This window comes from Bos javanicus, chromosome 22 (genome assembly GCF_032452875.1).
Source record: "Bos javanicus breed banteng chromosome 22, ARS-OSU_banteng_1.0, whole genome shotgun sequence".
NCBI classification, from domain to species: Eukaryota; Metazoa; Chordata; class Mammalia; order Artiodactyla; family Bovidae; genus Bos; species Bos javanicus.
In genome coordinates this window covers 17,640,258-17,655,714 of record NC_083889.1, presented here as the reverse complement: position 1 = coordinate 17,655,714, position 15,457 = coordinate 17,640,258, and the positions used below count along the sequence as shown (strand labels likewise).

The 15,457-nt window shown below is 38.8% G+C and overlaps 1 protein-coding gene across 6 annotated transcripts in view; it reads right to left on the bottom strand.

Annotated features, from left to right (window-relative positions):
- The window catches only part of RAD18 (RAD18 E3 ubiquitin protein ligase), a 110,842-nt gene that overhangs the window by 40,120 nt on the left and 55,265 nt on the right, over positions 1-15,457 (bottom strand). For 5 of the 6 annotated variants that reach the window (XR_009732456.1, XM_061396341.1, XM_061396339.1 and 2 more), the window contains 2 exons: positions 5,990-6,124; positions 1,202-1,379 (listed from right to left, as the gene is read on the bottom strand). Coding sequence is in view for 5 of the 6 variants with exons in the window: in XM_061396341.1 (XP_061252325.1) it covers positions 1,202-1,379; positions 5,990-6,124 (313 nt within the window). In the remaining variant the exon portion in view is untranslated. The remainder of the gene's footprint in view (positions 1-1,201; positions 1,380-5,989; positions 6,125-15,457) is intronic. The other variant, XM_061396340.1, reaches the window with a different exon arrangement.

Here is a 15,457-nt window from a genome sequence, read left to right as displayed (position 1 = left end):
CATATGGTTACCAGGGAGTAAGGGAGGGGGGATAAACTAGGAAGATAGGGACTAACATATACATTACAATATACAAAAGAGATAACTAATAAAGACCTACTGTATAGCACAGAGAATTTTACTCAATACTGTGTAATGGCCAATGTGGGAAAAGAATCTAAAATAGAGTGGATATATGTATATGTGTAACCAATTCACTTTGCTGTACAGCAGAAACTAACACAACATTGTAAATCAACTATATTTCAATAAAAATTAAAATTTTTTTATCTCTGGGCTTTCTATTTTGTTCCATTGATCTATATTTCTGTCTTTGTGCCAGTACCATACTGTCTTGATGACTGTGGCTTTGTAGTAGAGCCTGAAGTCAGGCAGGTTGATTCCTCCAGTTGCATTCTTCTTTCTGAAGATAGCTTTGGCTATTCGAGGTTTTTTGTATTTTCATACAAATTGTGAAATTATTTGTTCTAGCTCTGTGAAGAATACCGTTGGTAGCTTGATGGGGATTGCATTGAATCTATAAATTGCTTTGGGTAGTATACTCATTTTCACTATATTGATTCTTCCAATCCATGAACATGGTATATTTCTCCATCTATTAGTGTCCTCTTTGATTTCTTTCACCAATGTTTTATAGTTTTATATATATAGGTCTTTAGTTTCTTTAGGTAGATATATTCCTAAGTATTTTATTCTTTTTGTTGCAATGGTGAATGGAATTGATTCCTTAATTTCTCTATTTTCTCATTATTAGTGTATAGGAATGCAAGGGATTTCTGTGTGTTGATTTTATATCCTGCAACTTTACTATAATCATTGATTAGTTCTAGTAATTTTCTGGTGGAGTCTTTAGGGTTTTCTATGTAGAGGATCATGTCATCTGCAAACAGTGAGAGTTTTACTTCTTCTTTTCCAATTTGGATTCCTTTTATTTCTTTTTCTGCTCTGATTGCTGTGGCCAAAATTTCCAATTAAAAAAGAAAAGGCTACAGAGCAGAAAACAAAGTCCCCTGTGATTGCAATACACACCCTCCACATCCTGCCCTCCTCACTTTGTGAACCTTACAAAGTGGCAGGAGACAATGGGAGGAGAGGAGGAACGGTGTCAGGCCTCAGAGATATTTTCTGGTTAATTTTGCCTGTCTCTTAGCATGCACAGGAAACAGAAATCTAAAATAATCAACTACTGTAAGTTTCTTACCTTTTGAATGAATCTGATTCTGATGAAGAAAGAGCTTCCTCTTGAATATCAGTACAACTGAAAGAATCATCTTGTCTGCTACGCTCTAATTTCCCTGGGAAGTCCAGCTTTGATTGACGGAAGTGGTTTGTTTCTACCGAGGGTGTATCTGATGATTTAATTTTATTATCTTCCTGTCCTACAAAAGAAAAAGGAAAGAAAGGGAAAAAAAGAAATATTTAAGAGTACCTTAAAATTTATAACCTCTGTATATTTATTATTTCCACTACATTTAATCTTGCTATTTGTACTTGGTAAAATAGAAGTTTATGTAATATTGACTCCAAAACTCTAGTTTTGGAGCCAGAGAATAAAGAATAAGCACTACACTTGTGCCATTTGCTTACACTGTCCACCCATGTATTTCCAGATTCATTAATTCAAAAATAAAATTTTCTTTGAAATCAAGAGTGGGGAAAAACTTATAATTCTAATGAGGCTTTTATTTACAGTGAAAGTGAAGTCACTCAGTCATGTCCGACTCTTTGCGACCCCGTGGACTGTAGCCTACCAGGCTCCTCCATCCGTGGGATTCTCCTGTCAAGAATACTGGAGTGGGTTGCCATTTCCTTCTCCAGGAGATCTGCCCAACCCAGGGATCGAACCCGGGTCTCCTGCATTGCAGGCAGACGCTTTACCATCTGAGCCACCAGAGAAGCTCAAGAATTCCTGCATATTTCATAGATCAGAGAATAGTGATAAACATAAAAAAAATTACAAAAAAGTATTAAAGATTCAATTAATAAGAGAACTACAATCTTTGTCACTGACTGTTGTATGGTAGTGAATCTTTCTGGTCATTTTCCTAAATCTGTTACACAGAATCTACTATTCACTGGTGAAAAGAAAAACTAATCAGACATAACCAAGGTATCTGTTTGATCAAGACACATCACATTTCTACTCATCCCTTGTCATATTCTCACTTTCTGAGTTCTCTTATTGCAGATCAAGGCCCAGGACAGCTGAGGGGATGCAGACAGTGTTTGCCAGAATGTGACCTGCAGGTGTGACCAAAGGTCTGCAAATATGAAGGCAGAAGTCATCTCCGTGCAGCTGTGCTGGGACTTCAGCTGTGCTGACTTTAAGGTCAGGGACTGAGTAAGCACCTGACCCCCTTGACATGTGCCATGAGGACAGAATCTCCTTTCGCATGTTTGCTCACAGGGAAGCAGAGCTTTTACACACTACTCATACACTTGTGGAGACAAGTGACCTTTCACAAAGGACACCAACAAGAACTGTCAAGGTTTTGTGGAAAAATTACGGAAAAGGAGTAAGACATATTCTTCAAACAAACAAACCTTCCCAACTTCATATGATCAAGATTTTTCCAGAAATAAGTATAAGTTCTTGTTACACTGGAGAACAGCATACATCACACAAGAGTATAATTTCTAAAACTAAGCTCCTGATGTTCTCTGGCTTTCACTAAGCCTGCTCATTACCAATACAAGCCATATCCTCTAACGTTTATCTGGGAAATGGAAATGAGCAGCTAACTAAGACAGGATCTCTAGGATCTTCTCTTGCAAACAGACACCTACAACCAGGTTAAAAGGACACAATGACCCACTGAACCCAGGTGACTCTATCACTCAACTTTCTGGGTGAATACAATCAAGTTGGTAATCCAGGGAGAAGGAATTTAACATGAGTATCTTTTATTTTTACACCTGATTTATATTCTTCTCTTCTTTCACTTAAAGAAAATTTTAATTAACGTATGTATTTTTGGCTGTGCTGGGTCTTTGTTGCTGTGCAGGCTTTTCTCTAGTCCTAGCACACACAGGCTTCTCTTTGCAGTGGGTTCTCTTGTTGCAGAGCATGGGCTCTAGAGCATGCAGGTTTCAGTACCTGTGGCTCCCGGGCTCTAGAGCACAGGCTCAATAGTTGTGGCACACGGTCTTCAGTGTGCCTTGGCATGTGGGATCTTCCTGGACCGGGAATGGAATCTGTATCTCCTGCACTGGCAGGTGGATTCTTTACCCCTGAGCCACCAGGGAAGCCCCTTCCACTCCTACGTAAGCTTCCACAGGATAAATTTCCTCTTGCGGACAAGTATTGTTCAACAAGCATGGACAGTGAAAGTCAGTTATCCTTCTTATCTGTCCACGGATCTCAGGAGAGAACTCCAAATAAAGCTGAACGCATGAGGCCCCAACATTAAACTTCTCCAAAGACATGCATCAAAAACAGATGAAGGTTTTACTTAAGAAGACACATACCTCATGCACTTATGCTGGCACTCTGATGAGCCAGTTATTGTAAAGAGCAAATGTTACACTGGCTGTATGACACTGTACAAAGCCCAGCCTTTCAGCCTGTTCCATTCTCTCTCTCTCTCTCTCTCTCTCTCACACTCCCCACCCCTCCCAGACACACGCATTCACACACAGCAATCTACCAGCAGTGCTCATCTCTGAACCCTAGAGAGAGTAAGTCATGCGTACATACACAAAGAACACACAACTCCTGAGTATAAGCAATCAATCGTCTTCAAAAGGCAGTCAACCAATAAACAAAAATATTCTCTTTATCTGAAATATTAAGCTGGATTTTCTCAGGGATTAAACTGCTTTCTGACAACATATTTTAATAACAGCATGAACTAAGTTGCTGACAAAGACCACAAAGAATATACATAAAAAACCTGTACTCAGTCAGCAACCTTCTACAGAACACCAGGAGAACAGAGGACAAAAATAAAGAATGCAATAGCACCAAAAGGATAAACTACTTAGATGTCAACTAACCAAAGCAATCCAGCAATACAATGCAATCCCAGTGGATTATTTTTTTGACAGAAATAGAAAATCCACCTCAACATTCACATGGAATCTTAAAGGAAATCAGATGGCCAAAACAACCCTGAAAAGGATGAATAAAGCTGGAGAACTCATATCCTCTGACTGAAATTTATTACAAAGTTATGGCAATTAAAACAGCATAGCACTGGTGTAAGAACAGATATACAGACCAATTAAACGGAACACAGAGTACAGAAATATGTCCTCACATATATAGCCAACTGATTTTCAAAAAGGATACCAAAAGCATTCAATGGGGTAAGTATAGTCTTCAGACAAATGGTATTCAGAAAACCGGATTATCGACATGTAAAAAGGATGAAGCTGGACCCTTACTTATATTATATACAAAAATTAACTCAAAGTGGACCACAGACCTAAATAAGAGCTAAAACTACGAAACTCTTAGGAGAAAACATAGAGGAAAACTTCATGACACTGATTTTGCAACAACTTCATGAATATAAAAGTGAAAGCATAGGCAACAAGAGAAAAAACTGATAAATTGAACTTCATCAAAACAAAGCACTTTTGCATCAAAAGATACTATCATGGAAATAAAAAGACAACAGAGAAAAAGTTTATATAAGGAATCAATATTCAGAATATTTAAAGAATTCCTAAAACTCAACAACAAAAAAAAAGCCAATTAAAAAATGAGCAAAGGGCTTAAACAGACACTTCTCCAAAGAAATAAAACAAGTGGCAAATAACCATATAAAAAAATCTCAATCTCATTAGTCATTAGAAAAATATAAATCAAAACCACAATGAGATACAAATTTATATCTACCAATATGGGGTTTCAGTAAGAAAAATGAAAAATAACAAGTGATGAGCATATAGCAAAACTGGATTCCTCAGCACTGCTGATGGGAATGTAAAATGGTGCAGCCACTACAGAAACTAGTTTGGTGGTTTCTAAAAAGGGAAACAAAGAATTATTGTAAGAACCAGAAATGCCACTGCTAGGTACTTACCCAAAAGAACGGAAAGCAGAGGCTTGAACAGATACATGAACACCAATGCACACAGCAGCATCATTCACAATAGCCACAAGGTGGAAAAAAACCATTACAAATGAATGGATGAACAAAATACGGTCTATAGAGGCAATGGAGTATTATACAGCCATATGAAGTAATAGATTTTGATATATGTTATAAAATGGTGACCCTGAAGACATTATGCTTAATGACATAAGCTGATACAGAAGAAAAAAATAATACATGATTTCACTTTTATGAGGTACCCAGAAGAAGCAAATTCACAGACACAGAAAGCAGACCAAGGATTACTAAGGGCTGGTGGGGAAAGTGAAAGAGTTATTACTTGATAGGTTAGTTTTGAGTGTAATAGTGGTGATGGTGACACAGCATTGTGAATGTACTTACAGCCACTGACTTAGGCTACCCACTCCAGTATTCTAGCCCGGAGAATCCCACGGACTGTATAGTCCATGAGGTTGCAAAGAGTTGGACACAACTGAGTGACTTTCACTTCACTTAAAGTCCTGGCAATAAAAATATAATATTAATCTCAAATTTTTACATGGGCTAAAATTAAGGAATGTGCGATGTATTAGCTTTAGATATTTTAGCAAAACATTCCATTCAAAGTAAATACCAGTGAAACAGTAAAAATAATTTATTCTCTTTGTAGGATATCTGAGGATGGGCAGCAATAAATCCTATACCTCAAGCTTAAACAACTAAGAAACTTCTGATTTATCATGAAAGGAAGAGGTATTTTTAGAAACTATATCTTCAGGACACCTCCTCATTCATTTATTTCTGGAATAATAAAACTAGTTTACATCCAACAACTGCTACATGTCTAAATATACTAATAAGTCCAAAGTAAAGTTCTTTGATTTTATTTTTTTATATTAAAAATAGTAAAATTCAATACACTTCTGTTTTTAATTAAAGTCTCTTACCCACACATACAGAGGATAGTTTTTCTGTAGATTCATCTCCTTTTGTTGCTTTTCTTTTGGACATTCCAACAGTCTTTTTGTATCCTTTTTTGGCTTGATCCACCAGAAGATGAAATTCATCCTGATGTTTTTTACCTGAATTCAAAAGAGGTCAGTAAATCAGGACTATAAAAGGTACACGTACGTCCACAATCGACAAAGTGAACATCAAGAACATAATCAGTTCAGTTCAGTTCAGTACTCAGTTGTGTCCGACTCTTCGCAACCCCATGAATCGCAGCACTCCAGGCCTCCCTGTTCATCACCAACTCCCGGAATTCACCCAGACTCACGTCCATCGAGTCAGTGATGCCATCCAGCCATCTCATCCTCTGTCGTCCCCTTCTCCTCCTGCCCCCAATCCCTCCCAGCATCAGTCTTTTCCAATGAGTCAACTCTTCGCATGAGGTGGCCAAAGTACTGGAGTTTCAGCTTCAGCATCATTCCTTCCAAAGAAATCCCAGGGCTGATCTCCTTCAGAATGGACTGGTTGGATCTCCTTGCAACCCAAGGGACTCTCAAGAGTCTTCTCCAACACCACAGTTCAAAAGCATCAATTCTTCGGCGCTCAGCCTTCTTCACAGTCCAAATCTCACATCCATACATGACCACTGGAAAAACCATAGCCTTGACTAGATGAACCTTTGTTGGCAAAGTAACGTCTCTGCTTTTGAATATGCTATCTAGGTTGGTCATAACTTTCCTTCCAAGGAGTAAGCGTCTTTTAATTTCACGGCTGCAGTCACCATCTGCAGTGATTTTGGAGCCCAAAAAATAAAGTCTGACACTGTTTCCACTGTTTCCCCATCTACTTCCCATGAAGTGATGGGGCCAGATGCCATGATCTTTGTTTTCTGAATGTTGAGCTTTAAGCCAACTTTTGCACTCTCCTCTTTCACTTTCATCAGGAGGCTTTTTAGTTCTTCTTCACTTTCTGCCATAAGGGTGGTGTCATCTGCATATCTGAGGTTATTGATATTTCTCCCGGCAATCTTGATTCCAGCTTGTGCTTCTTCCAGTCCAGCATTTCTCATGATGTACTCTGCATAGAAGTTAAATAAGCAGGGTGACAATATACAGCCTTGACGTACTCCTTTTCCTAATGGAACCAGTCTGTTGTTCATGCCCAGTTCTAACTGTTGCTTCCTGACCTGCATACAAATTTCTCAAGAGGCAGATCAGGTGGCCTGGTATTCCCATCTCTTTCAGAATTTCCCACAGTTTATTGTGATCCACACAGTCAAAGGCTTTGGCATAGTCAATAAAGCAGAAATAGATGTTTTTCTGGAATTCTCTTGCTTTTTCCATGATCCAGTGGATGTTGGCAATTTGATCTCTGGTTCCTCTGCCTTTTCTAAAACCAGCTTGAACATCAGGAAGTTCACGGTTCACATATTGCTGAAGCCTGGCTTGGAGAATTTTGAGCATTACTTCAAGAACACAAATGTGCTCAAGAACAGCACCCTTTGAACTCATTTACAATGAATTTAAGAAGCCTGGCGGTTGTGGGGCGGAGGCGGGGGCGGGGGGAGATGCTGTGGCAACCTTCTTTTATATTAGTATCTTCTCCTTTTCTCAGATACAGACTTGAAACATAACATTCCTAGTTTACATCTGTAGGTTTCTTCCCACATCCCATACTCGTTTAAAAAAGCTTTTTGTTAGAGCATGAAAGAGGCTGTTTTCTTAAATATTTCCAAAAGACACCAGTCTAACTTCTAAGATATAACCGTACTAGGAGGAAGAATATTAACTGAGTTTAAAAGTAGAAGTTTCTAGGAAAGATGGATAAAAACAAAGAATACCCACTTTAATTCCCCCTTTTCCTTCACATTTCTTGCCTGTTTTCTAACAGAACCCCTTTGATAATCTAAGACCCTCACCACCATCAATCTATCTTGGTATATTATAATTAATCAATCTTAATTTACTACTACTTCAAACACCTCTGAAGATAATTTAAGCTTGACCTCCAGGTCACCACTATTAATGTACATTAATTTACTCAATAAAGAGTAGCCACTCATTCATTGTTAGAGCATGGATTTGAGGACATCTATTTTTTATTCTGAACCAAGGTTCAAACAGCTGAGGTTGCAAACACTGCTGCTGCTGCTAAATCACTTCAGTTGTGTCAGACTCCATGCGACCCCACAGACGGCAGCCCACCAGGCTCCCCTGTCCCTGGGATTCTCTGGGCAAGAATATTGGAGTGGGTTGCCATTTCCTTCTCCAATGTATGCATGCATGCCAAGTCTCTTCAGTCGTGTCTGACTCTGTGAGACCCCATGGACAGCAGCCGACCAGGCTCCCATGGACAGCAGCCGACCAGGCTCCCCTGTCCAGAGGATTCTCCAGGCAAGAATACTGGACTGGGTTGCTATTTCCTTCTCCACTTAAACACTGTTAGCAACCTTAAACACTTAAGTCATGGTCTAAAATGTTGTTGTAAATTCTATACAATTTTAGAGTCATACTGCAAATAATTAAAAGTTTTTAAACTGTTTTCATCCAATAACCACCTTGTTCCTTGAACATTAGGGAGAGACTGTTCCTGATTCCAACATATTTATGTGTATGGTATGTGTATGCAAACTCCCAGTGAAACTAATGTGTTGGGCTGTAAAGTGTCTGGTAGGTTTTAAATAAGAGACTGGCTAAAATCTCAGGAACAAATAAGTTGCCCATAAAGATTATTAGGAAAACTGAGCTCTTCAGAAACAGGTGAGATCTTATGATTAGGCAAGAGCAACAGCACTATGGGGTCTACATAATCTAATCAGCTCTGTTAACAAGTCTCCTCCACTGTTAATTTATGGATTATGGATTTAAGAATTACTCAAGAAACTTCCTAATGTAATCTCGTAACAGTTAAGAAGGCTTAATGACTTTGTCTTCTGAAGGAATAAAATCCCAGGTTTAAAAAAGAGATTTTCTTTTTAAATCTAATTACCCCTCCAGCTAAACTAGAAACAAAAGTAAATGGCAACCACTGCTCCAGCTTTGGCCCAAGAAGTCCAACAACAACTGCTCAAAAAGTGAACAATGCCAAGAGATTATGACTGATAAAATCGTTCCTATTCATTTCTCCACCTCATTTTAGGAGTAATGCCATTTGGCAAGCAAAACTTCAGAGTTTAAATTCAATGCCCTGAATTTACCTCTTAAAAGTTTTAAGTGGATCAGATAGTGGCAGGAGCAGATGAATAAGCTCACATGCAACCAAGTCATATTCTTCAAGATTTTTAGTCCTTGAATCATACCTTTCTGCCTTGCCAAATGGAAATATAATATTCTCTAGTGCCAAGTCAAGTCCTTCATACCCTGACTACCTTCACTGCTCTTTTTAGAGCATATTTTACACCCAGAGTATCTCTGGGTCTGCCCATGAACCCAGGGGTGAACCAAAACCAGGATCCAAGAGTGGCACAGACTCAAGCCTGTCCAGTGACACCAATGAGATACATACTCATCTACTTTATATCACAGGAAGAGTTTGAAGTCAGGGTCTCCCAAAATAAAATCTCATGTCTTTTTTTTACCAACTAGCTATGACATTCATGCAATGAAACATGGATGAAGAACAGATTAATAGTAAAAGCTAACACTCACTATGGGATTATTCATTCAACTGTGAACTGACTAGCCTCACTTTAAATTTATGATCATAAGTCTCAAATGAGCACTCAGCACTATCATACAACTTTTCTACCTTTCTCCAGTAAACTTTTACAATTCTCCAAAATGACAACTTCACACTTCCGCCAAAACTGCAACACTTCCTTTTCAGTTGGGCTCACATCACTCTGAAAATACAGGTAAGTTCTAACAGGAACTCTGACATCTTACAACTATTACTACTTCATCTGTGCACACATGATCTATCTTCCCTCGCAGTGAGCATGCAAAGGCTGTCCTTGCTGCATTTAAGGACCAAGCTCTAATTTATGCTCTGGATTCCATTAAGGCCTTCTCAAGGATGTAATGTATGCAATTATCCTTTCCTGTAACACCAACTTCTCCTCTCTTTTGAATCTTTCCCACTGCATACAAGTAAGTTTGGGATGGGATTGTGCTTTTGAAAGTTAGAGTGTGGGTTGTGAATACAACTTAGTAGGTCCAGATCAGCATCTTTTTCTTAATAAAACAAAAAGAATAGGATAAAAAGTGCCAGAGTGCATTAAAACGGAAAGAGGAAACAACCAAGATGTCCTTCAGTAGGTTAACAGATAATCAATCAAACTGTGGTATATCCAGAAAGTGGAGTGTCAACCAGTTCTGAAAAGAAATGAGCTATCAAGGCATGAAAAGACAGAAGAGCCTTACACGAACAGTACTAAGTGACACAAGGGGCTTCCCAGGCGGCACAGTGGTAAAGAATCTGCCGGTCAATGCAGGAGATGTAAGAGACATGGGTTCTATCCCTGGGTTGGAAAGGTCTCCTGGAGGAGGGCACAGCAACCCACTCCAGTATTCTTGCCTGGAGAATCCCATGGTTAGAGGAGACTGGCAGGTAACAGTCCATGGGGTTGCAAAGAGTTGGACGTAACTGAAAAGACTGAGCAGGCAGGCACATAAGTGAAAGTAGACAATCTGAAAAGGCTACATACATACTATATAATTCCAGCCATATATAGGATATTCACAAAAAGGCAAAACTATGGAGACAGTGAAAAGATCAATGCCTGGGGTTGAGGGTGAGGAAGGGAGATGAACAGATGAAGCATAGAGGACTTCAGGGGCAGTGAAAACACTCTGTATGATATTGTATTGGTAGATACACGTCACTAATTTGTCAAAACCCATAGGATGTACAACACCAAGAGAGAACCTAGAAGTAAATTACAGACTGTGTTTGATTATGAGTGTCAGTGTAGGCTCAACAACTGTAACAAATATACTACTCTAGTGTGGGGATGTTGGTATTTGCAGAGGTTATGCATGTGTGGAGGCAGGGAACACACAGGAATTCTGTAATTTGTCCCCGCTTTTAAAAAAAAGTAAGATCAGTTATGGTTTGGATAAGCATAACCAAGTGGTTTTGGAAGTCAATTATCTCAATACTTTTATTTTTTCAAAGTCACTAAAGAAATTCTGAGAAAAAAATGACAGAAAACAATTTTTTCTAATGTTGGAGACAGTCAAGGTCAAGGACGGTGCATACGAACATCATTTGAAAATATCTAAATACAACCTTGTAAAAACATGGAAAGATTAAAAATTGTTTTGCAAAATTCATTTCAGTAATATGCGTGCATACAGTTAACAGTAATATAAAATAAAAATTTCACTGTGAGTTGCAGTAAAAACAGATCAGATAACCACTGGGTTAAGTATCTTCCAACTTTAAAGTGAAAGTTGCTCAGCCATGTCCGACACTTCAAGACCCCATGGACTCTACAATCCATGGAATTCTCCAGGCCAGAACACTGGAGTGGGTAGCCTATCCCTTCTCCAGGGCATCTTCCCAACCCAGGGATTGAACCGGGGTCTCCTGCATTGCAGGCGGATTCTTTACCAACTGAACTATCAACAAACAAAACCGTCCCTGGACCCAGCACCCACCTCCAGCTTTGACTTCATTTCTCTCTCTTACTGACACAGTGAAACTTGCCCTAAGAGTTGTCTGCCTTCATATCTCCACTTCCTCACCTCAAATTTGGTCTCAATCAATTCTAAGTGCTTCTGATGTCTCCTGTCCTATGAAACCACTCTTGCCACAGTGTGTTGTGAAACATGAGTCATGAAATCAATTACCTGTCTCACAAACTGGATACTTTTCATATATTTTAACTAAAACAACACATGACAACAGTTTAAATGCAGAAGTTAACGTGAGTGAGAGTCAAGATGTCTCTAGTAAGCAAGACATTAAAGAGATTTGCAAAAACAGAAAGGAGTATTATTCTTCTCACTAACTTTTTAAGATCAGACTTACTGAAAAATAATTTGCACAAAAAAATTTTTAAGTGGACAATCTGATGCATTTTAAGAGAATGTATAGCTGTGTTAGGGAGAAGGCAATGGCACCCCACTCCAGTACTGTTGCCTGGAAAATCCCATGGATGGAGGAGCCTGGTAGGCTGCAGTCCATGGGGTCACTAAGAGTCAGACACAACTGAGCGACTTCACTTTCACTTTCCACTTTCATGCATTGGAGAAGAAAATGGCAACTCACTCCAGTGTTCTTGCCTGGAGAATCCCATGGACGGAGAAGCCTGGTAGGCTGCAGTCCATGGGGTCGCACAGAGTCAGACACGACTGAAGCGACTTAGCAGCAGCAGCAGCAGCATAGCTGTGTTATCTACCAACACAACCATAAAACAAAAGATTTAAATTATCCACAGACTTCCTTTGTAGTCAGTCCCTGCCTTTTTCCACCTGTAGCCCCGGGCAGTACCAATCTGCTTTCTGTTACCATACTTCTGTCCTTTCTAGAAGGGTTCATAAGTGGAATTATACAGGGTGCTACCTTTTCAGTTTGGCTTTTCTGTTAGTATAATGTTTCTGAGATTCATCCTGTTGTTTCAAATGTCAGGGGTTAGTTCTTTTTTGAATGTATTGCAATGTGTTTATGGATACTGAGATTGTTTTCAGTTTAAGATAGTATGAATAACCTGCTGTAACATTTATCTGTAACACTCATCAAACTGTTGACTTATAAATAATGAACTTTATTTTTTGTAAACTACATCTTGAGAAATCTGATTCTAAAAATCTAGGTGTGGATATATGCTTTCACTTCTCTTGGGTAAATAGCTAAGAGTAAGTAGGTGCATGTGTCAATTTATAACAAACTTCTAAACTGTTTACTTAAGCGACTGTATCTTTCTGTATTCTCACCAGAGATGTAGAAGAGTTTCATGTGCTCTACATCCTGGTCAACACTTGGTATTGTTTTTTCTTTTGTGTCATTAAAACAAGCATGTAGTATTATTTTACTGTTATTTTAATTTCTATTTTTCCAAAGATTCGTGACTAATGACTAACAAGACAAATGATATATTTTTCTGTAGTTATTTGGTATATGAGTATTTTCTTTTCTTGAGGAATCTGTTGAAATATTTGCCCTTTTAAAAAATACTGGGGATTGCCTAGCAGTCCAGTGGTTAGGACTCTGCTCTCACTGCTGAAGGCTTAGGTTTGATCCCTGGTTGGTAAACTAAGATACCAAAAGCCGTACAGTATGGCCAAATAAAAAAATAAAAAATACTACCTAGGACATATTATTGAATTATAAGAGTTCTTGATAAAATATAGATTCTAGCACTTTGTCAAATACAAATTTTATAATATTTCCTCATAATCTGTTACTTGCTTTTTCATTTTCATATCTGTCTTCTGAAGAGTAAAAGTTTTTATTTTAATAAGATAGAATGTATTCCTTTTTTCCTTTTCTTTTATGATTCATACTATTTGTTAAAGGTGATCATGTTTACTGTGAATAAGAAATCTTATTTCTTCCTTTTAATCTGAGTATTCTTTCTATTTCTTGCCTTATCACACTGGCAAGAATCTACAGTATAATGCTGAATCCACAGAACAACGGTAAGAACAGTTATCTCTACCTTGTTTCCAGTCAGAAAAGAAACATTCACTATTTCACCATTAAATATGACATTAGTTGTAAGTTTTTCAGATCTCCTAAACTGAATTGATGCTTTCAAATTTGGACTCTTCAGAGTCCCCTGAACTGCAAGAAGAGCAAACCAGAAACCAAAGAAAATCAACCCTGAGTATTCATTGGAAGAACTGATGCTGAAGCTTAAGTTCCAATACTTTGGCCACCTGATGCGAAGAATGGACTCACTAGGAAAGATCCTGATTCTGGGAAAGATTGAAGGGGTGGCAGAGGATGAGATGGTTAGATAGCATCACTGACTCAAAGGAAATGAATTTGTGCAAACTCCAGGAGTTAACGGAGGACAGAGGAGCCTGGCAGGCTACAGTCCAGGGAGTCGCAGAGTCAGACACAACTTAATGACTGAACAACACATACAGGATTAATGAAATTCTTGTTTAGTAAGAGTTCTTTTAATTATTGAGTGTTCAATTTTGCAAATGCTTATCTGCATCTACTTAAAAAATTACACAGTGTTTTTCTTCTTCAGTCTATTAATGCACTGAATTATGTTGATTAATTTTCTAACATTAAACCAGTCATGCATTTTTAGGATAAGTGAAGTCACTCAGTCGTGTCCGATTCTTTGCGACCCCATGGACTGTAGCCTAACAGGCTCCTCCATTCATGGGATTTTCCAGTCAAGAATACTAGAGTGGGTTGCCATTTCCTTCTCCATCTTGGGATAAATCCCTTGGTTTAATAACTTGGTTATAATGCATTATCCTTTTATGTAATACTGGAATTGATTTACCAAAATACTGTTAAGAATTTTTGCATCTATGTTCATGAAGAATATTGGTCAAAACTTTAAGGCAGGAAGTATTCCTTCCTTTTCAATTTTTTAGAAGAATTATTTTAGAATTGGTATTATTTCCTTCCTTATGTATTTCATAAAATTCAGCACCGAAGCCATTTGGATCTGGAATTTTCTTCCTGGGGATGCAAATTCAATTTAGTTCCCAGATGAAGGAATATTCATGCTTATCTACTTTTCCTTGACTGCTGCTGCTGCTGCTGTCACTTCAGTTGTGTCCAACTCTGTGTGACGCCATAGATGGCAGCCCACAAGGCTCTGTAGTCCCAGGCAAGAACACTGGAGTGGGTTGCCATTTCCTTCTCCAATGCATAAAAGTGAAAAGTGAAAGTGAAGTCGCTCAGTCGTGTCCGACTCTTTATGACCCCATGGACTGTAGCCCACCAGGCGCCTCTGTCCATGGAATTCTCCAGGCCAGAATACTGGAGGGGGTTGCTATTCCCTTCTCCAGGGGATTTTCCTAACCCAGGGATCGAACCCAGGTCTCCTGCATTGCAGGCAGATTCTTTACCGTCTGAGCCACCAGGGAAGCTCTGGTTCTATTAATTGATTTTTCTCTTTTCTAGGATCTTTTTTTTTTTGCTTCTTTGAATGCCTGGTAATTTCAATAGGATACTGTTAATTTTATATTGTTGATGGCAAAATTTCATTCTATCCTTAAACTGTATTGTAATTTATTCTGCTGCTGCTGCTAAGTTGCTTCAGTCAAGTCCAACTCTGTGCTACCCCATAGTTGGCAGCCCACCAGGCTCCTCCATCCCTGGGATTCTCCAGGCAAGAACACTGGAGTGGGTTGCCATTGCCTTCTCCAATGCATGAAAGTGAAAAGTGAAAGTGAAGTCACTCCGTCGTGTCTGACTCTTTGCGACCCCATGGACTACAGCCCACCAGGCCCCTCCGTCCATGGGATTTTCCAGGCAAGAGTACTGAAGTGGGGTCCCATTGCCTTCTCCGGTAGTTTATTCTGAAGCACATCAAACTAGTTGGAGTC